At 46.2% G+C, this 26259-nt stretch overlaps 2 protein-coding genes across 4 annotated transcripts in view; one reads left to right on the top strand and one right to left on the bottom strand.

Annotated features, from left to right (window-relative positions):
• The window catches only part of Atg4b (Autophagy-related 4b), a 47549-nt gene that overhangs the window by 10447 nt on the left and 10843 nt on the right, over positions 1–26259 (bottom strand). Inside the window, exons 1-2 of one of the 3 annotated variants that reach the window (XM_076778671.1) lie at positions 13699–13786; positions 6267–6391 (exon numbers count right to left, since the gene is read on the bottom strand). The exons of 1 other annotated variant lie outside the window; for it this stretch is intronic. In XM_076778671.1, coding sequence (XP_076634786.1) covers positions 6267–6300 — 34 coding nt within the window. In that variant the 5' untranslated portion in view covers positions 6301–6391; positions 13699–13786. Of the gene's footprint in view, positions 1–6266; positions 6392–13698; positions 13787–26259 lie in introns of those variants that run through there. One more of the 3 variants, XM_076778669.1, reaches the window with a different exon arrangement.
• Positions 653–26144, top strand: Mglur (metabotropic Glutamate Receptor). Its single transcript, XM_076778664.1, has 7 exons — positions 653–1222; positions 13085–14229; positions 14924–15714; positions 18293–18405; positions 20621–21274; positions 21348–21819; positions 24766–26144. The coding sequence occupies exons 2-7, from the start codon at positions 13682–13684 to the stop codon at positions 24909–24911; spliced, it is 2724 nt and encodes a 907-aa protein (XP_076634779.1). The 5' UTR covers positions 653–1222; positions 13085–13681; the 3' UTR covers positions 24912–26144.

Raw genomic sequence — 26259 nt, 5'->3', positions numbered from 1 at the left:
AATAGAAATCTAAAAATTGCGCGTCTAAAACGAAATAACTCGTTAAGATCGTATGACCGCGAATCAATCGACCGTAATTTGTGCCTCAAAGCTTCCATACTCCTGATATCTGCAATACCAATTTTGGTTATTCGAGAAACAAGTAACTGTGCATCGCAAAATGTTATTGGAAACGCCTCCCCATCTCATATAGCTCTGAAATCAAAATTCTCTATAGAAAACTCTATAGAAAATCCCGTGAACCTGACGTTATTTTCTTGCTCGAATTTGCCAAGTGGAATCGATTGTAAAAAACACGATTTTAATGAAAAAGAATCTATCGTAGAGAGGGTGGCGATAAGGGTTTGTCGAAAAGCGTATCCGTTGGGCTGGTGATAAATATATTATAATGGGGAGCGGAGTGAAATTTGGGCGTGAAGCTCGAAAAATTGGCGGGAAAATGGAGATGCACGGCAGCGACCGTGACGGAAGAGTAGCTCCGGTGTCGGTGGTGGGTAGGTGGGAGCGGCGCGGCGCGGCGCACGGTGGTGAGGGTAGAAAGAGAGAAGGTAGGAGAGAGCGCGCGCGCGAGTGAAAGAGGAGAGCAGGAGATACGGGGCGAAAGCAGAGAGGGTGGTTCGGCCGGCCGGCCAGTCGTGCTGTGGCGGCAACCACGACGCGTAGTCGCTTCACGTTTACCGCGATGTTGTCAAACAACCCCCTCGGGCATCCTTTCAAACCCTCCAGGACCGATCCGAGAAAGGGATGAACCAAGTAGAAAGATCACCGTCCGGATCGGGACACGCGTCGAGGATGCTTGGGGACCATTGAGCTCCGGATGGCTGATCGTCCTGTGCCGTCCGCATCCTAGCCTCCACGCCTAATATCTGCTAACACGATCCGTTGCGGTCTGGGTCAGTGGGATCGTCCTGGTGCTTCTGACCGCTCGAACCGCAACTGAAACCTCTCGAGCACCTCGCGATCGACGACGACCGAAATCACCCGAAATTCCAGCATCCTCCCCGACGGTGGCGGTAAACAAAGGAGGATCCAGAGGAACTTTCGATACGGTCGGTGGATCGCTTCGGGAACACGTGCAGGGGGAGGTCTCGGGCTCGCGAATCGATTCGAGGGTACAAGTGGTTTTGGTGGTTCGTCCGGACGGATCGCTGATCGTCCAGATCGGCTTACCGTTGCTCGTATCGAGGGGAGGACTCGGCCATCGGAGGATCGTCCGAAGGTGGTAAGTACGAGGGGAAAGGTTCCGTATCAAGGACAAGACGTTGTTCGATCGTCCCTCCTATGGGCTTTACACCCGGCTGATCCTTGCTGGCTGGCCAAGATAACCTTGGGTTATCTAAATCTCCGAGTCGGACACGAACTATCGCGCGCTCGTAATTAACTGCTCGACTGTGCTCCGAGGAGCAGTTTAATTCCTCACGCGATCAAGAACGTTTCGAGAGAAGGACTCGCGAATTAGAGATCGCTCGATGACGCGGAGCCGCGCTGGATCCTTTTGGTCGATCGATCGGCCGTGTCGTGACGCGTGTCGAGGAAGACGTCGGCTCGGTCGATCCCTCCCGGCGATGATCGATCGAGAGGCTCGACCGAAGGATCCTCGAGGACTCGAGCAGCGATTTAGGGGCGGTAAACACGTCGACCGTTCTCGCTGGCTGGTGGTATCGATTCGATACGCATCATATTCGTACGCGGTAGCGCTCCGGGGCTAATTATTTCCTACGGAGAGGGAACGGCAGACCGGGCGTCGTCGGCTGCGTGCTGCCAGCGTTTTTCCGCGGCGACGGATGAATGAAGCGGAGATCGTTATTTAGGTCAGCCGGCAATTTTCGTACCCGAGGCTTTTAAGCGTCCGTCCTCTAAAGGGTTTTCTGACGCGGCGAGGGGTGAAAGAAGGGCCAGCCGGGGACCGGGGGATCGGGGGGTGGCAACGATAACGCTAACCTGCCGCTTGAAAAGGCTCGGTTCCGCAAATTCCTCACCGGCCAGACTGGTGTCACCGCGACCCGGAGGACCCGAATTTTACGACTCCGTTCGATCAAAGGTTCCACTTATTCTTTCGGGAATCGACCTCGAAAGACCTATCGCGTATAGCTGCGACCGGTGATTGCCCCTCCAATCAACATCCAACACTACGCAAGGATAAAACACTTCTTTTGCGTTTTTTCTCCAATAATTCCAAGGACCAAATGGCATTTATGAACGTTTGGCAAAAAATAGTACGATAGACGACCAATAGAAGAAAAGTTTCTCTCATAGTTGTATCATATTATAAATTATGAGAGTAAAATAAGAAAACTCAGAAGAAAACCATCGATAATATACAGAGTGTTTCGTAGATCTTGCGCCAGCCTGCGAAAACTTAATCCAGAAGTTAAAAGGAAAAAGAAATGTTACAGAAGTTTGGAAGTAAGCTCTTTGTTTTAGAGTTTGAAACAACGTTACACACCATTCCATTTTTACGTGTGGGAAACTTTAAAACAAAAAGTTTACTCGACGAGTGCGATTTCGTACGAAGAACTTGTACAAAGAATTAAAAACGCAGTTATTGAAACTCAGCAAGGTACCGAGGCACTTCGTACAGTAACAAATTCAATTGTTCGTCGCAGTCGAGCTTTCAGCAGGACATCATTTTGAGATTTTAAAAATAGTTCGACGCGGAATAAATTCGACCAGATAAATAAACCGTACATTGTTTGTTTCTAACTCTAAAACAAAGCGTTTGTTCGCAAACATTACAAAACATCTCTGGCAATTTGGCGGAGAAACCACGGAACACCTTGTATAAGATGGTAAAAAGAGCGGAAGGGAGTTATGTTTTCGAACGAAAAAAGATTTATGTTTGATGGCTGGTTATACTATTTTTACGACCTGAGAAAAAATCCGTAGTATCAGAATAGACGCCAAATGAAAGGAGGAGGTGTTATGGTTTGGGGAACGATCGGATATAAAGGCAAGACAAACATTCAATTTACGAATGGATAAATGAAAAATACATATTACGTAAACTACTAAATGGGAAGGACACTAATGTCACGGGCTAAATTTAGCTTACGAACGAATTTAAAAATATTATTCGCTATTTGTGAATAAAATTTAACCAACTTTGATTCCGGTGTACAGTGTCGAGGTCATCGAGTGCATTTATCAACATATTCAAATATACGCGACGTACGTTTCGTTAGTATTACTTGAACTGAGTTTACAATTGCTCGTAATAAGGAAAATGGGATTTGCTAGCGCCGAGAAAACAAATTTAATTATAATTTACGGTGAATGTCATAAAAATGCAATCTCAAGTGTACTTCGTAGTTCATCGTCGTAAATTCCATCTCTATCGCGTGCCCTTTCATCAAAAATTGTATGGATAAGATTTTCACAATTGTACAGAGTTCTGGGAACGAGCATCGCCACGATATAATTATTTTTCACGGAACTGTTTGCTCACGGATTCGCAAGCTATGGACAATCGGCGTCACGGAACATGTATTTCCGCCCTGTGGATAATCCATTTTTGCTTAAAAAAGAACACCGGTAACTGTGAAGCGTTAATTTATAGCGTAGTATTATCGACAGCTATTTTATTGGAGAGCTATTTTATTTAAAAGAGCTGAAATATTCGGTTCAGCAATTATAATATCAATGTTTGGAGAAAGATGGATTTTTTAAAGTCGTTTTATTAGCTTCAGACGTTGAGGGGATTAAAATATACCGACTCCCCGTCGACTGATTTGTTTATTCTATCGGAAAATATACAAATAGAATCCCGACGGATTATGTTCTGTCCATTCTCGAAGGTTATCCTACACAAGAAGCTGATCTCTACTATTTGGATAAGATTTTCGAAGATCACTGGATCGGGTGTAATGGCGCTGTAAATTGGCTCGTCTGTTCACCGGATTTAACTCCACTGGATTCTTTCGTGTGTGTGTGTGTGTGTGTGTGTGTGTGTGTGGGGAGGGGGGGGGGGGGATTAAACAAGGAAGTAACTAGCTACAACTAGAGCGTATACACAGTAACGTATCAACGCCATTTCTAATCAAAAATAGTTTCTGAGACACTACGAGCAGTACGCCATTCCAACATCGATTTGTAAAATGTACAGGGCGAACCGCGTGACAGGATCGCATCAGATTATTCCGTCGTCGGGGGATCGATATTTTTTTACCGTGCCCGATCAAGGTTTAAAGAAGCCTTTAGGATGATTATGGTATACTTTTTATCAGCTCCCACGGTTGCCTTTGGTTCTTTTATAGATAGACCTATCGTTTGTTCGTACTTTTAACAGATATCGAGACGAATTTAGCAAGTAGCAAACGTTTCTTCTTTATTTGAGCTCTTAGAAATAATGGAAAAAGATATCGGTTATCTTGAAACGACGTTCAAAATAGATCGTAGGATTCTAGGTACTTTATCTTTTGACGTACTCCACAAAAAAGACCTAAAGAAATAAAGTCGGGAGAATCAAGTAGAACAATCTATCGCTACAATTATAATGTTGATATTACATTTGATTACGATACGCAGAGCTGTTCTTCGTGGGGGGTGCGAAAGGTGCCCTCACTGTCTGTTTATTATTGAAACTTTTTTAATGATAACCTTTTGGACAAGCAGGATTCAAATTAATTTTATATGCAATCTTAGCGACATCGTCATGTGCAAAAATTTGGAAGACGTGGCTCAGAACTCGTAACAGAAATCAGCGGATAACTGAAAACCGGACCAACCCAATATAATCCCCTGCGAATCATTCACTTTTGTCCTTCGATATTTTATTCTAAACAAAGAAGAGATACGAATCCATGGAATACTGTGTATTTCGCATATTGAAACCGCCGTAGACGGGTTAAGAAGAACAAGGCGCGGACAGTGGCCCAACAACGACCCTCTTCAGGGATAATTAACGCAGCTGACTTTCAAAATGCACCGAACGCGAGGTTCCTAAAAATTAAGCCGATTGTCGTGCTTCCGAATTAACTGGAGGGCGAATAGCAATTGCATTCCGCAAATTCCCGCCGAATTTCCCCAACGATCCCAGCCAAGAATTATAGTCGCGCGACCGACGCGCCTAGGAACGAACCAATTCCCTAGAGGCTCGTCTCGCGCTCCAAGACGTCTACAATTATTTAAAACGAGATCGTTATACATCGCGAGTAAAATTAACTTCGAATTAGATGGCAGTTTTCACGAAATCAGGGGTGGTAAAGATAGAAAAGATAGAACGTGTTATTATTTTACAAAGAATAAGGGTTGTAGTATACTTCTCTTCATGTATGTAAAATTGGAGATGCATATATTCTCTAGACTGGACTCGGTTATGCACACGTATCGATACTCGATTTAATTGGAATTTTAGAATTTGCAAGAAAGAATAATTTTCTATAAACACTTATCGATCTGAAGGTACGGCGAAGGTAATGTTACATTGTAACTAGAATCAGTAAGACAAACAACTAGAGTTTTCCGAACTCTGCGTAGAAATTGAAAGCAAATCGAGTAATTTATTTCGACCGTGGTTATCTACTGATATCAATAAGGTCCTGTAGAGACTCGGAAACAACGGAAGAATGATCGTGTAACGGCAGACGACGCGGCACGTGTTCGAGCGGGACGGAACGTCTCCGAAGTCTATCATCTTTCCGTTCACCGGCAGCTCCATCGATCACCGACCATCTAATGAGCTCTTCGCGAGGACAATCAGAGAGAATCTTCAGCGAAGCGAGAGGTAACAGAAAAACGGAAAAGATGAAAGAGAGTAGGAGTTGTCTTGGGATGACGCAAGCAGGCTGACCGGCTGGTGTAACGGTAACGAGGACAGGAAGAAAAAGGCCAGACCGTTCGGAGAAGGCCGGGAATCGTTTTCCAGGGAAACAAACGTGGCGAGGGGGAACGCGGACCCGAGGGAACAGCCGCGGGAGTCGAAAAATAATCTTCGCGAAACCTACACAAGGGCTGGGGGGGAGGGCGGTGGATAAGTGTCCGCAGGCGAGCGGGACAAACTTCGGGAGACTATTGATTTGTTTTTGTTGCTCGCGATAGCCTGGGCCGAATGTGTGTCAGAATCCAGTCGGCGAACGAGATTTCCCGAGGGCGAGGCTCAGACCGAGAGGAGGCAGAAACAACACAAGGGACGCGGAGCCGGAAAACGTCGCCGATGCAATTATCGCGAGCCTAGAGACCAGAAGTCGAATGCTCGACTGTCCGGATATAGCGTTTAGCGCCCATTAGACTCTGCCCCCTCCGTTTTCAATTTTTTTCGGGATACTTGCCGAGATCGGGCGATTCTTGGCACCGTTGATCCATGGGGGAATAACTTGAGCAGGATCCGAGACCTGTCCGACGGTATTTACTGGTGCGAAACCGTATACGGGCGACAGCAGTTTTTGCTCTGGAGCTAGAACAATTAATGGATTTCGACGGGGTTACAAAAATAAGCTTAAACGATATTTTGATTAAATAAATATTCGATCGGGGGTTTTCCCGAGTAAGCGGAAAGCGACGACGGATTAGCCTTGTTCCCGCGCTCGGCATTCTAACGACGTTAGGGTCCTTGGCGCGGCCGCGATCGCGGTTTTTAATATCGCCGAATCGGAAAAAGATTCCCGCCCCCTTGCAGCTCCCGGCGACGTCATCCGAGTCGCGAGATTGGAATAACTGCGAGCAGTTCTAACCGCGTTACAGGGATCGATCGACCCGGAGAGAGATTGGAGAATCGCGTCAGGCAGTCCCGGAAGGCCTTCGAATGAGGGGGCGGTTGACATTGGCGAGCAGAGACGTCTCCGATCGAAGGTTGCGCGACGCTTTAGAGATCATTTTACAGACGCGCTAGTTAGCACCCGGATGGTCGATCCACGAGAGATCGGGCAACACGGAACGAAGTTAGGTCCCTTCCTGAACTTTCTTGCCCGCTTCGTTCTCCGGGGATTGCAGATGCTGCTCCCTGCGATTACGTCGACGGTGTCTTAATCCGCTAACGGATGGGGGACGACGTTACAGGCGTGGAACGTTCCGGAGGAAAAAAAAAAGGATCCCTTCGAGGTAAAGGGGACACCAGGTTCGTCCTTGTATCACGACCAAACGATACTAAACTCAAGGAAAGAGAAGATGAGCGACTTGGAATCGTCTCATTTCCCGAATCCTCGAACCGTGTTGTAAGGGGGACAGCGTACTCGGATGACGTCCTTACAGCGATCGCGACCGAAAAACGCCGCGATGGCGCGAGACGGTGAGACGCATCGCTGGCTTTGGGGTTTGGGAAGGAGGGGTGCAGGAGAGCCACTAAATGAACAACAGCGGCGCCTTCGTCGGGACGTGGAAGAAACGGGAAGTCGAGTAGCGGAGAGTGCGACTTCAAAGAAGGACGAGAAGAAGAAAGCGTGACGAAGAGGGTAAAGGGCAGGCGAAGGGGAAAGGCGAGGAGCGTGGCATGAATTAGAACTCATTTGGTAAAGTGTTGCGCGTGTAGCGAGTTTTGAAGAGGTCGTCGGGGGTGGTTCGACGTCGGGGTGTGAGAGAAACAGAGAGAAAGAGCGAGAAAGAGGGTGAAAGCAGTCGCCAAGAAGCAGAGGGGGGGGCGAATGCAGAGCGAGGGTGGCGGGACGAGCGAAAACGAGGATGAGGGAGGGACGGCGAGTGCGATATGAGAAAAAGAGCCCGCGAGGGGAGGGGCCAACTCGAGGAGGGGAGGAGTGACGAGTGAGAGAGAAGTTGGCGGAGAACTGGAGGGATACCACTTTGCTGGTTCTCGCTTCGTTCAAAGAAAACGGGTCGACTTGTCGTTGTACGACTACCGAGTAAGTAATACCCTTTAATCAACGACTGGGACGAAGAAGGCCGGAAAGTTTATACCGGGAATCGGCCCTCGGTGTGAAACTGTGCACATGGCGTGCCGAAAAGGTGTCGGTTCAATTTTTGGGAACTTGTCGTGCGATAACTCTGTCAAGGGGAGAAACTTGGCAGGCTGGTAGATCTACGTCTGGAATACAAATATTTAACAAAATTTGACTAACGAGGAGACCTCGAAAGTGACTTTTGAGAAAAGATCGATCAGAAATCGAACTCGACCGTCCCGTGAAAAATACCGAAAACTTTTTTACGACAAATCGCTAATTGCGCGACATGTACCGAATACACACGTCCGATTCCCATCGAGCACGACGGTTCCGGTTTACGCGCACCATTTGTTACGAACAGCACTGGCAAATTAAGGATTCCTAGCGGCAAACTCGAGAAGATTTGAAGTGCGTTAACCCTCGCCTATCGAATTCACGAACTGCGTCGTCTATTACCGAGCAGATTTACTTGGTGCTCTTTTCGGCGTAGCACAGTTTTACTACGAAAATATCCGGAAGAGTCAGCGGTTCCAACCGTTATCGGCTTGATTTATGGTTACCCATCTGTACACGTTACAGACGTCTTTTACCGCATGAACGAAGAACAGATACCCCAAAGCAAGAATTCCCAATGAGAGGAGGATCAAAATCTCGAAAATATTTGGTACTCGATAAGTAATTGCATTTGTTTCCAATAGTAGGCAGTGCATCTTTATTTACAACGGAAAAAACGCAAGTACCTGTTGGCCAATCCGATAAATTCATCGCGTAGCCCTTAGCCACGAATCATTTCCTACAAACGATCCAAACGACCTTCGGTTTCTGACTATCTTCGCCGTGCCTGAAGAATGCCCAAGGAAAGTTCTGCTATTGTCGCGTTATTGGATACGACTGAACGGTGCTGTTCAGATCGGAAACAAAATCACCGAGTAGTTGAAACCAATATTTCAACTTCGGAAACGCTCCGCAGTTCCTCGTCGGATCATCTTATCCTCCATCCGACCTATCCGTTCGGCCTGAAGTTTACCGGAGACTGTTTTGAATACCCTATACCTAAACACACGCGTACTTCCGTGCCCATGCGTTTTTCTAAACATTCGATTCTGAGGGGAGAATAAAAACGTCGAAAATCGTATTCGAAAGGAATGACACATAATTTATTATAATAATGGAAGTAAAATCCTCGAAAAAGAACAAACTGATGTTCAAGTTTCCATCCGTCCGAAGAGGAAACCATTTTCGCGAGATTATTCTTCTCTCAGCGCTGAAATCGTCACGATTGTCTGTGAAAACGCGCAAGCACGCGTGAATTATAAAATTTCACGGTTAACGATGGTTTCGAAAGTGTGATTACGGTCGGAGGGCATGAATCCATGGTTCGAAGCTTGAGAATCGGTCTCTTCGACTTTGCTCGCTTTCAAACGAGGACAAACCGTCGAGGACGGCAATTTAGCTAAAGAGATCGCGGGATTCCTGGAATGAATGGTTAAAAATTGAAAGCGGTGGCGCGCTGCTTGAGCAAGTTAACAGGTGTTCTCCTTGAAGCATCGAAAGCGGTGAAGCTTTCGAACAAAACCGTTTCAGTCGGTAGTTTTGTCGCGAAACATTGTTGAAACTTTTCGCACCGAGCGAAAGGGTCGAAGAGGAACTCATCTCGCCGTTCTGGAATTGTTTTCTTGCCTCGTCAATTTTCTTTTCGAAACCGATACTAATATTATTCGATCGAAAACTCTTCGAATCAAATAATTTCTCGTTTCCACGGTGGGCGGTATCCATCCTTAAACACAGCCATTGACACAATAAGTATAGTACACATAAGTACATCGAATAAATGTTGTAAAGAATACTAGAAAATATTTTAGTAAATAATTAGCGAACTAAAAGATTGAAAGCAATATTCCAGGGGCGTTTGTGTGACGCGAACGAATTACGCGTAACTTGTTGAACACTTATCGCGTGGTTCCGAAGCGGTTGTTTCTGCGACAACGTTCCACGAAATGTATCAAGTCTGTGTATCCGGTTTTCGGACTAATAATTTTGCGGGTAACTTCCGGCCCGTGATTGCCCAGGAAACTGCTAATGTGCGCACGTCCTACATACGCGAGAGAGGATCGAACGTTTCCGAAGTCGGCCTCGAAGACACGCGCGAGCATCGAGATTGCTTTTCGCAGGGGAATCCTTCTCCGGACGCCTCCCCCACCGTGGAAAAGAACAGCTGGCACTCTACGATACATCTGGCGGGAAGGAAATTGTTCGGAAATTCGCGCGGAAAAATAATGGACGAGCGAGTCGAAGGAAGAACCGGGTCTCGAATCGATATTTCCAGTTAATTGGATATTTCTGACGTTGCTAGATCTCTACTCTCTCGACCGACTCGGAGATTACACAACACTTTCAACACCCTGTACATCGAATAATATTTTCAGAGTTTGTTTTCTCAGAAACGGAGGCTCGCAAAGAAAACAACCAACGTGCATTTTCAGACGCGAGTCGAAGCGGTAGTTTCGAGGCGCGTTGCAGACCGAAAGGAAGAAGGTATCGATGATTAACATCGTCCAGGAATACTATGAGAGTTAAGCAGCTTCATTCGATTAATTCGAGACGGCGGCTATGCGAGAACGATCAAAGGACGAATTATGGCAAGCTGGAGCACCAAGCTCCCTCGCGAGGAACAAAGTTTTTCGAGTTCGAGCGCCGAAGAAAATCGATGTAGCCGAATTAAAGGGTTGGGGTATGCTGGGAATATCGCGGAGGCTGGGAATCGTTGGGAAAGGTTCAAGTAGGTAAATATCGATAGTTTGCGACTACGAGAGGTCGATACTCTAAACGGGGAAAACAGGTACCCTTTATATTTGAAACTGGAAGGGAAAGTACATTGAGCGAATCGGCTAGGAAAACGCGCCGCGTGAATATTCAGATCGACTACCTGGAATATTCAGCACCCTTGGCAGAAAATAAGAGAAAGTCTCTCTCTCGGTCTAAACGGACTAGCCGAAAAGAAAAAATGCCAGAAAATAGACTGGCTTGGTAATCGTTAGTGAATGCAGCGGGCAATTAATCTACACAATATTTCGCGTTATCGAATATTTACACGTATTACGCGTATTCTTTTCGTGTCCACCATCTTGTTTTCTAAATTGTGTTCGCCATATCTAAACACGCGAGTGAGAAAATACGACGTAATATAATAAAAAGGTTTGGATGTGTAGAGAATTTAATGGACCGAGGCGCGCGTTTGGCATTCCTGGTGTAAAGGTTGATTTTGCGGTGTACAGAACGAATTTGTCGTAACGCTGGGGACAGGATGATTCGTTTTGTTCGAATAAATCGGAACGACGGAATAAATGTTTCTCTGTGGAGGAAAGCACTCTGGAAATTGATCGAGCACTTGACCGAGGCTCGTTTCGGTCCTAGCCGCGAACAATTGTGTTCGCTACGTACAGAGTCAGAATTGGGTGTCCCCTTAACAGGAAATGCTAAAAATCTTGCTTTAAATTCGCAAACTGTATTTCAATTAATTCTTCGACACGGACTATGCACCGGAAAGTAATACTTGGGTTCGTTTCTCGAATATACGTACTTTACATATTAAAGATTAATTCATTTTTAATATATAATCAGATAAGATTAAATTATTCGTCCTCGAGTAGCATAAGACACAATGTTTAATAACGTCGAGGTGTGAATTTGTCTTCTTTCATAAGGGATCGCCCGTTGGTCGCTGGTGTGTATTATTCGCCCGCACCCTGTATAAAACGAATGACACGAGCGAACTAAAGGTTCCGGACAAATTCTTCTAAACGTCGCCGTTGGTTGGACACGCGTGACAGAAGTGGGCCGAGGGTGAGCGGTTAACAAAGAGCATGCTTTCGAGAAACTAAGGGTGGCACTTGCCGGAGACTGAGCGCGCGTTTTGCACAAAACCCCCATTTACTTTGTGGGATTTCGTAACTCGCGCTCGCGACGTGACAAATTTTCGATATGCGGGTGTCCTACTTGAAAGACTGATTAGGAAAGAATCTTAAGGAAAATGAAAACCAGAGGCGAGACCAGAGGAGAAACTAGACGCTCCCCGATCTTCTAATTTCGTGTCGTTCTTCGAGAATTGCCGAACCGATCCACCCAACGACTTAAACCCTGGATTCTGACCTGATCCTCGGGAGTAGTTAATCCGATTCACGCGGAAAGAAGCTGGGTAAACGGCAGATAAAATGATAAAAAGAGAGAGACAATCGCTAAACCGTGCATCGGATGGCGATCTTAAAGCTTGAGAGCAGCACGGCGGAGAAGAGGGGAGAAAAACGCAGGAGGACCCTCGAATTTAAAGCTGGAAGCGGAGCCACGCTTGTTAGAGTTCCGTGAAATTAAGTCCGCTTAACGAGTACGAGTTGGGAAATTTAACGAGCCCGCCCAGTCGTAGCCAACCTCGAGAATTTCGCGGCAGTTTCGACGCTGACGACCGCATCCGAGCCGCGCGTGGCGAGTTTCTTTTTCGCCCCGACATTCTCGAAAAAAGCAAAAGTGAAACAGCATTATAAATAGCGGCAAACGCGGTCGAGTTAAATCGGACGTGACGGAGGTAAAAAAATCAGTGGTTCGCCGGAGAAGTTGAAAAAGATACCGGAGCGTGTTGGCATAGGATTTCCCAATATGGTCGACGGAACTTTGAATCGAAATAAAATGAAAACTACGAAAGACAATCTGGCGCTCGTTGTACTATTTTTATGGCGCGTTGTTTGTGGTTTGTTTTTGTTCTGATTAAATGACATTAAATTAATAAGGCGATATTATGTTTGTACCTGGGCGGCCAATGAGTAACCTTGTTCTCGAGTTATAGCCATTTTTTCTATTTCAGGTATTTCGTCGAATTCGTTGCCAGAATCCTCGTATACATTGGCTAAGTATTTCGACACTGGCGGTAAGTGTCGAATGAAGCCACGATTGAAGTGTTTCCAAAAATAAACATCCAATGGATTTAGATTCTGGGAACGAACAAGCCAAAAGTTATTCGACCGCCAGAACATCGTTCGTTCAAAAACTATTTCGATCAAAACGTGTACGTCTAATGAAACTATACGCGAACGTTTCTCCCTGCTTTTGCGTCCCCGATCTGCCTCCAAAGTAGTTCCCAGATCCCATGTTTTGAATAGGAGGGACGCGTAAAAAAGTTACCCCCAAACTCGAGGTAAATTTAGCGTCGAAACGAATACTATAGTCCAACGAATTAATATCGTAATTGTTTGCGCGACCGTCAGGCAAGATCGAGGCCGACAAACCGGAGACCCGGGCTCGTAAACGGGATCGTCGAGGCGACAGTTCGTAAACTCGAAGAGACTGGAGATGCTGGCGAGGAGGAAGATCGAGACTGCGACGCGGAGGACTCTCGTCGTCGAGAATGCGGCAGACGACGGGGCGCGAACAACGAGATAACTTTGGATTCGTCTGGTTCGTTGTCACGGGTTGTTCGGTGCGCCAAAACCGTCGTTGGAAATGGATGAAGCTGGTCTTCGCGAATCGTTATCGATCGAACCGAGAGACTCTGAACGAACCAAAACTGAAGCAGCCGAAACGATGTAAATAGCCGGGTTAAACGATACGCGCAAAAGGCCTAACTAGTCAGCGACCTAACGCTATTCCGCGGGACGAGCTTTTCTACTCCGATCGACAACTCCAATCCTCGCTAACCGATCGGCCATCGTTTCTAAATAACTTGCCTTAGACCGACTTTAAAGATATCCGCGATACATACCTAGCCTGAAATTATTAGGAATCTCGGAAACTAGGCGCAGAAGAGGGTAAAATGCGATCTTCGTGGTCGGTCAAGTCGGAAAGCTAGACAGTCAACGGCTAAAATGTACCATCCTCTCACCTGGATGTTGGTACTCCTGGTATCGCTTGAGCAGCTTTCGGTGGTGTCCCAGACGAAGGCGCACAGCGAAAGAGAAGCCGTTCTAATACCCGGCGATATCGTTCTGGGCGGTCTGTTTCCGGTACATGAGAAGGGCGGCGCCACCTGCGGACCGAACGTCTACAACCGCGGCGTGCAGCGTCTCGAGGCGATGCTGTTCGCCGTCGATCAAATCAACAAAGACAAAAGAACGCTGCCTGGGATCACGCTAGGCGTCCACATCCTCGACACATGCGGCCGAGACACCTACGCGCTGAATCAAAGCTTGCACTTTGTCAGAGCGTCCCTGTCCAATCTGGACATCAGCGTTCTCGAGTGCGCCGACAAGTCCGTGCCAAGGGTGAAGAAGACGGCCACCGCCGGACCGATCTTCGGGGTGATCGGGGGATCCTATAGTTCGGTGTCTCTTCAGGTGGCCAATTTACTTAGGCTTTTCCACATCCCCCAGATATCGCCAGCATCCACCGCCAAGGCCCTCAGCGATAAAACCAGGTTGCGAATACACACTGCTTTTCATCTATCCTTTCGAATCGAAAATTACTTACGATAGTGTCGAACTCATTAAAATTCGATCCTCGTCTATGGTGGAGTCAACGAGACGACAAAGATCTTAATATTATTGACAAAGGCCTGGATACGATGGTAATGTTGTTCGACGATCACGAAATCGTAAAATGTTTCGAATAAGGTAGGAGTAAGGTAGAAAGCTAAGACTTCCGTTCCTGGAACGTTTCCCACCAGCTAGGTCGATTCCTTCGTAGACTCCACCATAAATCGTCGTAGAGACGACACAATAAATTCAGACACTTGCACCCACTACAACTTGAAACTTTCTTATTGGCATCCGCTGCAGTAGTGGTAAAAGATTTTGGCCGTCCAGTACCATTGGAAACCTATCCTCACCCTACGTTTGGCTACCTCGCTCTTCGTTGGCTTCAAAAGGTGAAAAGGAGACACGCGATTGCGTATGTATCGAGCTTTATAGTGGCTTACGAAAGCATTCGAAAGCTCGCTATTAAAACTTTAAATAAATAGATTTCGGTCGAGTCAATTAAAACGACGATATCTTAAATATTCGCGTTAGGGAAGCGAAGTTGTAACGGTCAATTTCTTTCCACTGTCAGGACTTTGTAAATAATCGTAATCCCCCGTCTCGTTTGGAAAGCAAATCTCTGATCTGCATCAGGTTCGACTACTTCGCACGAACGGTGCCTCCGGACACCTTCCAATCGATCGCCCTGGTGGACGTGGTGAAGAGCGCCAATTGGTCGTACGTCTCGACCGTGTACTCGGAGGGCAGCTACGGGGAATACGGAATCGAGGTGTTCACGCGGGAGGCAACCGAGAGGAACGTGTGCATCGCGGCGGCGGTGAAGGTTCCGGGGGCGGCGGACGACCGCGTGTTCGACGACATAATTCAGAGGCTGAGCAAAAAGTCGAACGCCAGAGCGGTGATACTGTTCACCCGTGCGGAGGACGCGAGAGGGATCCTCGAGGCGGCGAGACGATCGAACCTGAGCCAACCGTTTCAGTGGCTGGCCAGCGACGGTTGGGGCCGACAGAGCAAGCTAGTGGAAGGGCTCGAGGAGGAGGCCGAGGGCGCCATCACGGTCGAGCTTCAATCGGAGAATATACCGGGTTTCGACGAGTACATGGCCTCTTTGACGCCGGACACCAATCGACGGAATCCCTGGTTCGGCGAGTACTGGGAGGAGGTGTTCGGTTGCGTCCCGAAAAGATACACCACGGCGCAAAACGCGACCGTGTGCACGCCGAACCTGAGATTGAACGCGGCGACCGGATACGAACAGGAGTCCAAGGTCCAGTTCGTGGTGGACGCGGTGTACGCGTTCGCGTTGGCCCTCCACAACCTTCAGCGGGACGTGTGCGCGAAGAACTCGGGTCTGTGCGCCTCGATGGCACACTACGACCGCGGGGCGTTCTATAGGAATTATCTGCTGAACGTGTCCTTTACAGGTGAGTCGAATTGCCCCGCGCTGAATAGCCGGCCGCGCTCTGAAAGCCGAGTTCAATATTTCGCGCCGGCCTCCTGTCGCCGAGCCGCGCACAACGCCGGGGGTGGGATCTAGGGGCTGGGGAGGCATTCGGGAATCGGTGGCTCTCGTATGAAATTTTTACCCCCCGACACGAACCATGCAATAAACGGCGCGATTCGCTCGCCTTATGACGCGGACGATAATATCGTCGGCTCGACGATAAACGCCGAACCCGTCGGCTCATTTTAGCGACTAAACTTTACGCTAGATCTACCGATGGAGGTCGAAACGACTCGTTTCTTCGATTACCTGCGCCTACAACTCTACGTTTCCAAGCCCTAATATCGATGGATGATAGACTATGGTAAAGGATACACCGAACGGCAGCTCAGAATTGCGAATCTTGCCGCTGGTAAAATGAAAGCTCTCGAAACCCGGGGAAAAGACAACCTCAAACCGCTTCCATTGGTTTCAATGCAGATGCCTAGACGCGTACCAGAAAACGAATTTTCGGTGAAGCTGTAAAAAGCGGCGAAGTCCGGTTCTCGAGCTGAAAAAGCAACGATCCCTCGGTTCGTCGAGACCCGGCGACGAGCGAAACGCAGACCGCGCGCGGCGGTTTTTTTTTTTTTTATTCTCGTACTCTGGCGCGATAAAGACAGACCCATTAAAAAGGGTTGAAGTAAAACTCGTCCGAGGCCAGCAAAGCTCCGCGACTACGACAGAGGAACGGAGAGGTCGTGTGCGAGAGTCGCGGCGAAAAAGCGAGAAAAGGACAGAGATAAAAATGTGGGGCGGGATAGTATCACAGGGGGATCGTTGCTGTATCGATCCTAAATGTGTGCAGTCTCCGATGCCATTGTTTTTTTTCCCCGCTATTTCTAAAGGCGACACGCAACACGGAGGTTTATGTATAGTCGGACTCAAATAATAAAGGCTTTTACAAACGGGACGCTTAGCAAGTAACCGTTCGACCGTGTTCCAACCGTTTCACAGCCTTGCGACGAAAAATGCACGAACGTGCCCCAAAAAACTAGTTAACGGTTTTACGGCCGCTGTCACGAACACGTGATTTCATTGTATCGGTCCTATCTTTTATATTCATTAGAGTATCTTTGCATTTACAAAGACGCGAACGCTGCATTCGGACATTATCGATTCGATCGAGAAACCGTATCGCGTGAACCGTTTCTCGCCACTCGGTTTTCTCGCGCTGTCTGTCCACGTGTGATTAGACCGGTATCTCGAATCGAATCGGACGACATCCGCGGGTAGCGTTATCGATTCGTTCGGTTGTCGCGACGTGGCGAATTCCACGAAATGACCAGGAAATAATGGCCCGATTTCGGTGACTTCGCTTACGGTTTAGATCGATCTGCGCTCGCACGGAGCGAACGGATAACGCGGAGATTACGCCGCGGTGCACACTGGGACACTTTCAAATTTAGCGGTTCGAATGAATTTTTTCAATTGTGAAATAGACTTTATGGAATACTCGAACAACTCTGTACACATAACTGACGATACAGAGCTATTAAAAACAAAATATTCCCGTATTTTCTACCTCTTTCGAGTAAACACTCGATCAAACTTGAGCTTTGGCTGGGTAAAAACGATCTCAATCGAGGATTAAAGATAATAATTTCGTCGGTTCGCGTACATCATAAATCAGGCAGCATCGATTCTCTAATTGTAAAAGCCCGATGACGTAATGGACAGCACTGTACGCGTGGAATATTGGCGAATGCATCGCGGGGAGAAAAGTGTGTAAAATAAAAGCCCGTGCGTCATCTGTTCGATATTGAATGAAAAATTTCCCGTGCAGCTAAATGGAGGGTTATCGAAACGGCTTTGGAATCTGGCTCTCCTATGTCCGGGATATCGTGTCACGACCACGGTGCCGATCGCATTAAAAACAAAGTGAAAATATAATTTTAGTTTTCATCGAATTATTTCACAGCTAGAATCGGCGCTCGGGAAGATAGCAAGAGGCACAATCGCGTGTCAATTACGCGAAGCGGAAGGGACATAATTAAAAGCCATATTGCCGGGATCGTCTGGCCTCGGATATATTAAAACCGAAGCGAGCAAGCTATAAGTAAACGAAACTCCCACCGGGGTGAGGGACGGGGAGCATAAATTCACCGTGTGAATTTAACGAATTGCTTTTTCCTGAAGCAAACAGAAAAAAAAAATGAATTGCAGCCTCTGTAATTGAATACGCGAGAGCTCGTAAATCTCGACGCTGACGAAACATTATTACAATAAGCAGAAAAAGATTTATTTTTGTATCGACGGAAAAACGAGAATTCACGATAGATCGATAGTTTTAATTCTTTCGATATTACGAGCAATGCCATAAAGTCGAGTATTTCTTAAACGAAAGTTTGAAACCAGTCGTTTCGACTTTGGTAGTTTTAGCGTCGAAGAGTGTCCAGTAAGAGGAGCTTGATGGTTGTTCCTAACTCTATTTCGCTGAGATACGTATTGTGTCGGATTGTTCGCCATGTTATGAACCAAGTTTAACAAAAGCTAAGAGACACAAGTACTGTTTTCAGACGCTGCTGGCAGCGAAGTGAAGTTCGACGAGCACGGGGACGGTTTGGCACGGTACGAGATCCTCAACTTCCGGAAATCGGACCTGAACGGGTCTAATGGATACCACTATCGGGCAAGTGAAAGTACTTTTGATTTCCCTTTCCCCCTCCTTTCGGTCTGCTTCCCGATTAATTAGAACTTCTGAATTACGGTCTCTCCTTTCCCACCAGTGGAAGGCAAACTTTCCACCGAGAACCGCTTTCGGCACTTTTACGCTCGTTCGGACTAGAATAATATCGTAATCGAGGTTCCTATTATTGGATTCGGCGAATTTCACCGGTCCACGGATAATTATCCTTCGGGGGACTTTGGCAAACACTGTGTTCGTAACGCCTAACGTTTGAACCTTCCTATTCTATTTACTTGGTGCGCGCGTTACGTTTTTCAAATAAATAATAAAGATCTTGTATCTTTCGATAAAAAAATATGGGTCAGAAAAACCTGATAAATCGATAAAATTTTTCTCTTTTTCTAGGAATCACAAGTTTCAATGTGTGGTTGATGTTTCTTATCGTTAGTACATTTTCCATATTCGAATACTGTATTACGTAGAGGCTTTCTGCCTCGCTTCTTGCAACAGTTTGCGTTAGGTATACCTGGTACGGATTTATTCCCGTTGACTTGAGTGCCAGCTGTGTAATTAAAAACCTATTTGATCAGCTCGTCTGCTCGAACCTCTCCACATGCAACTCGACAGTCCCGATTTGATTCCAAGAAGAGAGGCAATACTGCACCGATCTCTATTTGAACGAATGAACTTTAATACCAGGAAAGTGATTGTTCCGTCGTTCGAAAAGTCCATTATCCAAACACTTAGGACTCCCTACTGATTTCGAAACCGAACGCTTTACTTTACCGTGTTTGATTTTCGATGCTGTATCGACCTATCGGTCATCCAATTAATTATCGTTCGGTCGTCTGTGTTTCGTCCTCTTAATTCCCGAGGCCGAAGACAAATCGTTTGCGCGTTAACTCGTTTCTGATCCACCAGTTTTTCATCGTACACGAAACAACCAGTTTTTTTCCACCGGGGCTCGCGTATCCAATTAACGATTGTTTCTCGATAAAAATCATAAATCAACGCAAGGTGGGGCGCGCCCCTCGCGTTTCGAACGATAAAATAGCTCCGATGGGGAGAGGAGAGATATAAATTGCAACGTGACCTTCGTTGCATCCACCTTCCTACGCTGAATGCAACTTACAGAATGAAATATCACTTTTTACTTCCCGGAACAGGTAACTTTAAATCGTCAAAAAGCGTCAGTTTTATTGCGCCACGTTTCTATCGGGTTGGCCATTAATAAAAAAAAAAAGAAACAGAAAACGCCACCGTATATTTTCGATAGCGGGCAGAATAAAATGTTTTCTAAAGCTTGCTCGGCTCGTATTTCAATTTTCGTATGAAACACGATGTATCTTATATCGGACAATGACGAATTCGAGCTACAATTCCACCTCGAAAAATACAATGTCGTACAAAATTTAAATAAAGTTTGATCGTTGTATCTCCTATAGCAAATAGAAAGAAAAACAAACGATTGCTAAATGATTGAATCGTGGCCTGCTCGGTAACAGATTTGGCAATTTCAAAAGTATTCTCGTTGAAAAATAATTCTGTGAAGAGTGCACACACCACACAAGCATCGAGTGCTACCTACAACTACAGTCGGGTATCGTTTTAACGAGTTCTCGTTTGTATATTCAACGAAAATTTCAACGTCAATCAATACTCCTCTCGAAAGTTGCAATCACACTGGCTCTTATTTTCGTCAAACTTTCTATCGCGTATAGAAACAAAACTAGCCCTTCGAGAGCTCGTCGATAAGAAAATATCGTGCGTATATTGTCATTTATTTTACACAGAGCTTTAGGTACAATCGGCGCATAAATTATGTCGCGAATGTCTTAGCCTCTACTATTCACCAAAACAGGGGGGGAAAAAGGAGTGCGCTAGGGGTTGAAAAGAGTTATAATATCGGTTTCGGTTCTTGAAACAGTTACGAAGAACATTTATTTCGAATAACTGTTATGTGGAACCGATAATTGCAACCATATCGGATATAAAATCGACATAATATTGGTTCTGAAGACCCGAGGCCGAAACCTTATGTCTTACATAACAGTTATTCGGAACGAAAGTTTTTCACAAGTGTTTCGATCAGAACCGATAGGTAACAGTTCGAAACAGTTATTTTTCGGAGCTTTTTGAACCTCTGGAATGCACCGAGGAACGAACGAGCGAAGAGAGAAAGAGCGACGGGCAATAACGGTGTAAATGTTGGCACCAGGTGGTAGGAAAATGGTACAACTCGCTGGACATCCACACGGATGAGCTCGTCTGGGCAAAGGGTACGAAGGACATACCGACTTCTGCGTGCTCATTGCCCTGCGAGCCAGGTATGATAAAGAAGCAACAGGGTGACACTTGTTGCTGGGTGTGCGACCAGTGCGAGGAGTACCAGTTCGTCCAAGACGAGAAAACCTGTAAGGATTGCAACGCTGGCTATTGGCCGCACGAGGACAAAAGGGGATGCTACCAGCTACCGATCAACTACGTCAGATGGAATAGCGCATTCGCGATCGTTCCGGCGGTGATATCGTGCCTTGGAATCGTAGCTACCCTCGCGGTCGCGTGTCTGTTGTTCCACCATAGAGACACTCCAGTTGTCAGAGCGTCTGGACGCGAGCTGACCATCATTCTGTTAGCCGGGGTGCTCGTTTGTTATTTGAACACGTTCATCTTGCTCGCGACGCCCACCAAAGTCACCTGTGTTCTTCAGAGGCTCGGAGTGGGGGTGAGTTTCAGCGCAGTATACGGTGCTCTGTTAACCAAAACCAACAGGATCGCTAGGATATTCGATTCCTCGAGGTCGGTGGTCAGACTCAGGTACATCAGTCCCACCTCGCAAGTCTGCATCGCTGCCGCCCTGATCGCGTTGCAGGTAAGCCAAACAACAATCCAATACCCTCGTTTGGGATCGTTTCCACAAATGGTTCTGTTTCTTCTGTCCCCAGGTCGTGATAACGTTGGTGTGGATGATCATCGAGCCGCCCGACACGAGGTTCGTCTATCCGACGCGCAAGCAGGTGATACTCAAGTGCAAGATCCAGGATATGAGCTTCCTCTTCTCGCAACTGTACAATGCCCTCCTGATCGCCGTCTCCACGATCTACGCGGTGAAGACGCGCAAAATACCGGAGAACTTCAACGAGAGCAAGTTCATCGGCTTCACCATGTACACCACTTGCATCATCTGGCTGGCGTTCGTGCCGATCTACTTCGGGACCGGAAACGCGCACGAAACCCAAATTACCACGCTCTGCGTGGCAATTAGCCTCAGCGCTTCCGTAACCCTGGTCTGTCTCTACTCGCCCAAAGTCTACATCATCCTCTTTCAACCGGACAAGAACATTCGTAGAAAAGTCACCATGGCCGATAAGTTTAAGAAGCAAGGCAGCAGCGTAGGAACTTCTTCCATTACCAAGTGTAAGTACTCGACTTTCTAAGTTTAAATACATCCACTCCGTATTCTCTTTAACGTTTTAAAACGACTTCTAAGCCAGAATTATGTATTAACATTGCATAGCATAACAAATAATCGAGCCTCGATACGGATGGCATAATTCTTTCAGAAGCTTCTCATCCGACTACCGAACAACAAACTTCCTTCGTTCGGTGTTTATTTTCTCTTGCGCGGTTTTGTAAGCTTTTCAAATTTGATCAGCCGCTCGAGGAGTTGGATAAAGCCTAGCTATTCGTAGTCGAAACCGATAACATCCGTTGAATCTGATCCCATTACCGAACGGGGTTACGGAACCCGTGGTCTCGCGTCTCGTAAAATCGAACGAAAGAAGAATATTAAAGTCGAGCCCTGGTCGATCGGGGCGTAAAGGAAAAAGTGCCGTGACGTCGATAGAATCTCCGCAAGATTCCGTTTCAAAGAAGACGGTTTTCGCCTCCCCCGGGATCCCCTGTTACGATAAAGACGAACCCCGCCGGTACCTAATAACGCCCGAATCCGCTGACTCGATCGCAAATTATGAAGCCCCGAAACGAAACACGGTGAACTCGGCTCGCTGCCAACGCCTTCTATCCGACGGTTCCACTTTCGTTTCGACGTACACGTATTTTCTTTTGTGGCGCGGGTTTCGCCGTGGCACCAAGTCAACTAATTTGTACGTCATTAACGACGAACAAGGGAAAACAAACTTTCCATCCGCTTCGAACATTGATTCGCGCCTGACCGCCGAGCGGAGGTTCTTCGGTTCGATAGCCGACGAATGTTGTAACTCGATTCGATTTTATTAATTAGGAATCGTTTCAGCAACCTTCAACAGGGACAAAAGTCACGGATGGAACGAGTTAGAAGTTCCCCCAGTAATTTCGAATTCCTACATTATGCTACCCCGGTTCTTATTGTTGCGCTCGTTATAGATTTCCTTAGTCTTATATCCCGGGGCCATTAAAATATACCGAGCTGTTCGAAACAAAAGCTCGCTGAAAACAACGCTGAGAATTGCAAACGATCGGTACTCGATTCTAATTGACTTCGTTTCTTATTATTTTGCTCATTATAGTTTCTTCTGTCCCAAAATGTCAGTCTCCGGACGGAAACTTACTGAACGAGTAAAGGTATTGCAAACGATCGCTACTCGATATTAATTCCCTTTGGCTCGTGCACCCAGTCGTCTCGAATATACCGAAGTCTTTCACGTGAAACGAAAACCATTTCTTATATTACAGCCGGTCTTGCAAGTATTCGCACCCTCGTTATTTATAATTGAGAATCAGCTTCGCAGGAACTCCCACGGACGATTAGGCTCTTGTTTAACGTGAAATTACGCTGGTCACGTGTTCGCGCGTTACCACGACCGTAATATTTTCCGGGGAGTAATACTTAATACGAATTCGATTGTTGGCAGACGCATCGGCTCTCGTTTAATTTCCGTATGGAAATCGATTCCCCTCTATTACCACTGTCTATTGTAATTACCGGACCAGTTACACAGCCGAGTGCTGTGCAATCACCGGGGATTACATTGGGAACGATAATAGCCAGAATTGTTCTTGCCTGCGCTAAATTATTAAGTTAATTCTTGGAGTCTAGCTATTTCGGCGCCCTTAAAAGACCCAATACTTGGACGCTAAGATTAAAACGGCTTCAATAGTAACATAAATTACGCGAACGATAAAGCGTCGAAGCGGTTGATTTAATTTTCGACGGCCACGTAACATGGCGTCCCGCTGTCACGTCACGTCCGTTTATCTTTCTCCACTTCGGAGAGCTTCTTCGACCGATAGGGACCCGTATCCGCTCGGAGGAGGATCGTCCAGGATAAATATGGAAGTTTCGCAGACACTGGACATCCGTCGGTCGATCTTCGAAAGTTAAATTGAAATCTTGCTTAATCTTTCATCGTCGAGTGCAGTCGAAGAAATTCATTTTCCTCACGTCGATACCTTCGATCTGCCGTTTACACGGGATTTCGCGAAACACGTTACATGGATGACTTCGCATAGACGTTCCTATATCCGGCCGGATATTACAAGGTATTAAATTTTCGAAGGATTTAAGAGGATTCGCGCCCCACGAAGAAGCAGTTGTACGGTTCTGTGCGCGTTCTGCTTCCACGATACAATAACACGGCCAATTTACAAAATGCATTAATATCGTTTAACTATTTTTCCTATAGCTAATGTCTCCTTTGCGGAATGTACACAATTCGAACCCTCCAAGGTTCCTACCCAGTTATCGATCAACCGAAATATGTTATTAACTAATATTTAAACTGCAAGTACTTCTCTCCTAAACTCATTTCCTCTTCACTCTGCAAGCTTGTCATCTTTGCTTCGCAAGCACCTTAATTTTAAACTCTATTTTTACAGTTCTCTGTTGTTCGTTGCAAGGTATTCTTGACATTTTAAATATTATCTTCGACGCTGAAGCAATCTTGGAAGCTTCCCCTTAACTTTTCGAAGAGAGACTATACGATCGTGTAAAATCGTACAATGGTTCATCGCGGATGAACGCCCGATGAAATTTTTTCAAGCCACCGCCCGTCCGAGTATTAATTTCAATTAAAGCAGTTTAACTTCCGATCCTCGTCAGAGGACTTGTACACTTCTGCGCGCAATGGTCGATAACTGCGTTTGCTCTTTCAAACTTCGAGTCGAGTTTGAAACTAATAGTGGAAATTTTCATTTCCGAGTACCGGCTCTGGAAACTTTAAACTGCTTTTCTGAAGGCCGCTGCTGTTCGACTTCTATTGTGCCTCTTGCAAAATAGTCGTTTCAAAAGTTTCGTTAATTACATGGCCAATTATAGCCTGTTACCATGGTCCACGGATTTCAAATAAAATTCTCCCGTGCCCGGTTTCGAATGATCCTGCACCGCGAATTCGGTATCGATTGTCCAATACATGCACGTTTCAGACACTGGCTGTGAGCTGACCAGCGAGAGCATGCCTCTTCAGAGCGCGCTGACGGCCGCCGTGCAGACGTCGGTGGGCGTGACGGAGATCTCCCTAGCCTCGAACACATCGGCCAAAACTAATAACGAGCAAGTGGCGGAGCTATAGAGCTACTTTCGCGGCCCATAATTCAGATTTCAGACCGCTGCTGTATCCTGGCCAGTAGCCAACCGATAACACCGGCCGGAAGGGCCGCGAGTGAATAGTGCGAATGTGTACTAATAAAAAGAGGATTCTCTCCGCCGGTCGTCAGAGAAATGTTGTGCATTAAATCGAGGGAGAAAAAGGACGAGCAATTCCGTTGATAACGGACCGGTTTTACACAAAGAATCGTACGCCCGGTCCGACAAAAGCTCTTCCTTCTTCTTGCCGGCGCGTGGCGTTTCGCGACTTTGAATTCCACGATGGACTCGTCGCGGCTAGGCTTAAGTTATTTGCATAGACTCGGGCAGTCGGAGGTAGCTGAAAGAAAGTCCTATCGGAGTAACATACAAAAGACTACGGGAACGCATGGGAATGTAAATAAGCTTAGAATCGTGTTGTAACTGTAGCAAGAAACAGGACAAACGTCTAATGGATGGACGACGAACTTTTAATGAAAAACCTACGTTGCCTATTGTCTAATAACGACACTGATCATATCGTCATTGTCGTACACGTTCAATCATTGTACCCGTATATCGAGATCATTCGTATCGTGATCACTGTTGTCGTTATTGTTACTGTTAACGTTAACTTCGTGAATTATATATGAACGATATACACACGCATATGTATAAGTATTATGCACGCAAACTGCGATGGCACGAGACCGCGGCGTTACAAGGAAAACCGAAAACTTCTTCGTTCCTTTTCATTTCGAAATTCTAGAATCGCCAGAAGAAAATTTGTATTAAATCGACGATAAAATACCACTGCGACCTCTTCTTGTAACTATAATAACGAACGAAACATTAACGAAGAGAGGAGAACAATCGGAAACGCAAATGAATTTTACAATGTTTGTAGGATCGTTTACTGGTTTAACGAACCGACTAATTGACGCGATTAAGGTCGCATCGACCGCACGTCGCGAATTAAATTCGATCGAAGCTAATAATGACGACAGATTCGAGTTTTCTCGCGACGCGTCGTTAAATCGCGGCTCGTGCCAGGAATTATTCTGTCGAAAACGGTTCGCTCACGCAAATGTAATTAGCTTGTTCGAGTGATCGACGTTCATTGTCCATTCTTCTCACGTAGATCGTTGACGATACGAAGGAGAAAATATTTACATTCCGCGAAATGTATATACACATATATATATACATGTATATACATATTATTTATACATTATATATATACATATATATATATATATATAATAGATATATTATATTGTTGCGCGAGATCTCATATGTTCCCTCGAGGTACAATTACGTAAGATGTTAATTTATTTTATAATTTCCTCGATATT

The sequence above is a fragment of the Colletes latitarsis genome, chromosome 11 (assembly GCF_051014445.1).
Source record: "Colletes latitarsis isolate SP2378_abdomen chromosome 11, iyColLati1, whole genome shotgun sequence".
Classification (NCBI taxonomy): domain Eukaryota; kingdom Metazoa; phylum Arthropoda; class Insecta; order Hymenoptera; family Colletidae; genus Colletes; species Colletes latitarsis.
Note: the sequence above shows the minus strand (reverse complement) of the source record. Positions and strands in the feature narration are given on the sequence as shown.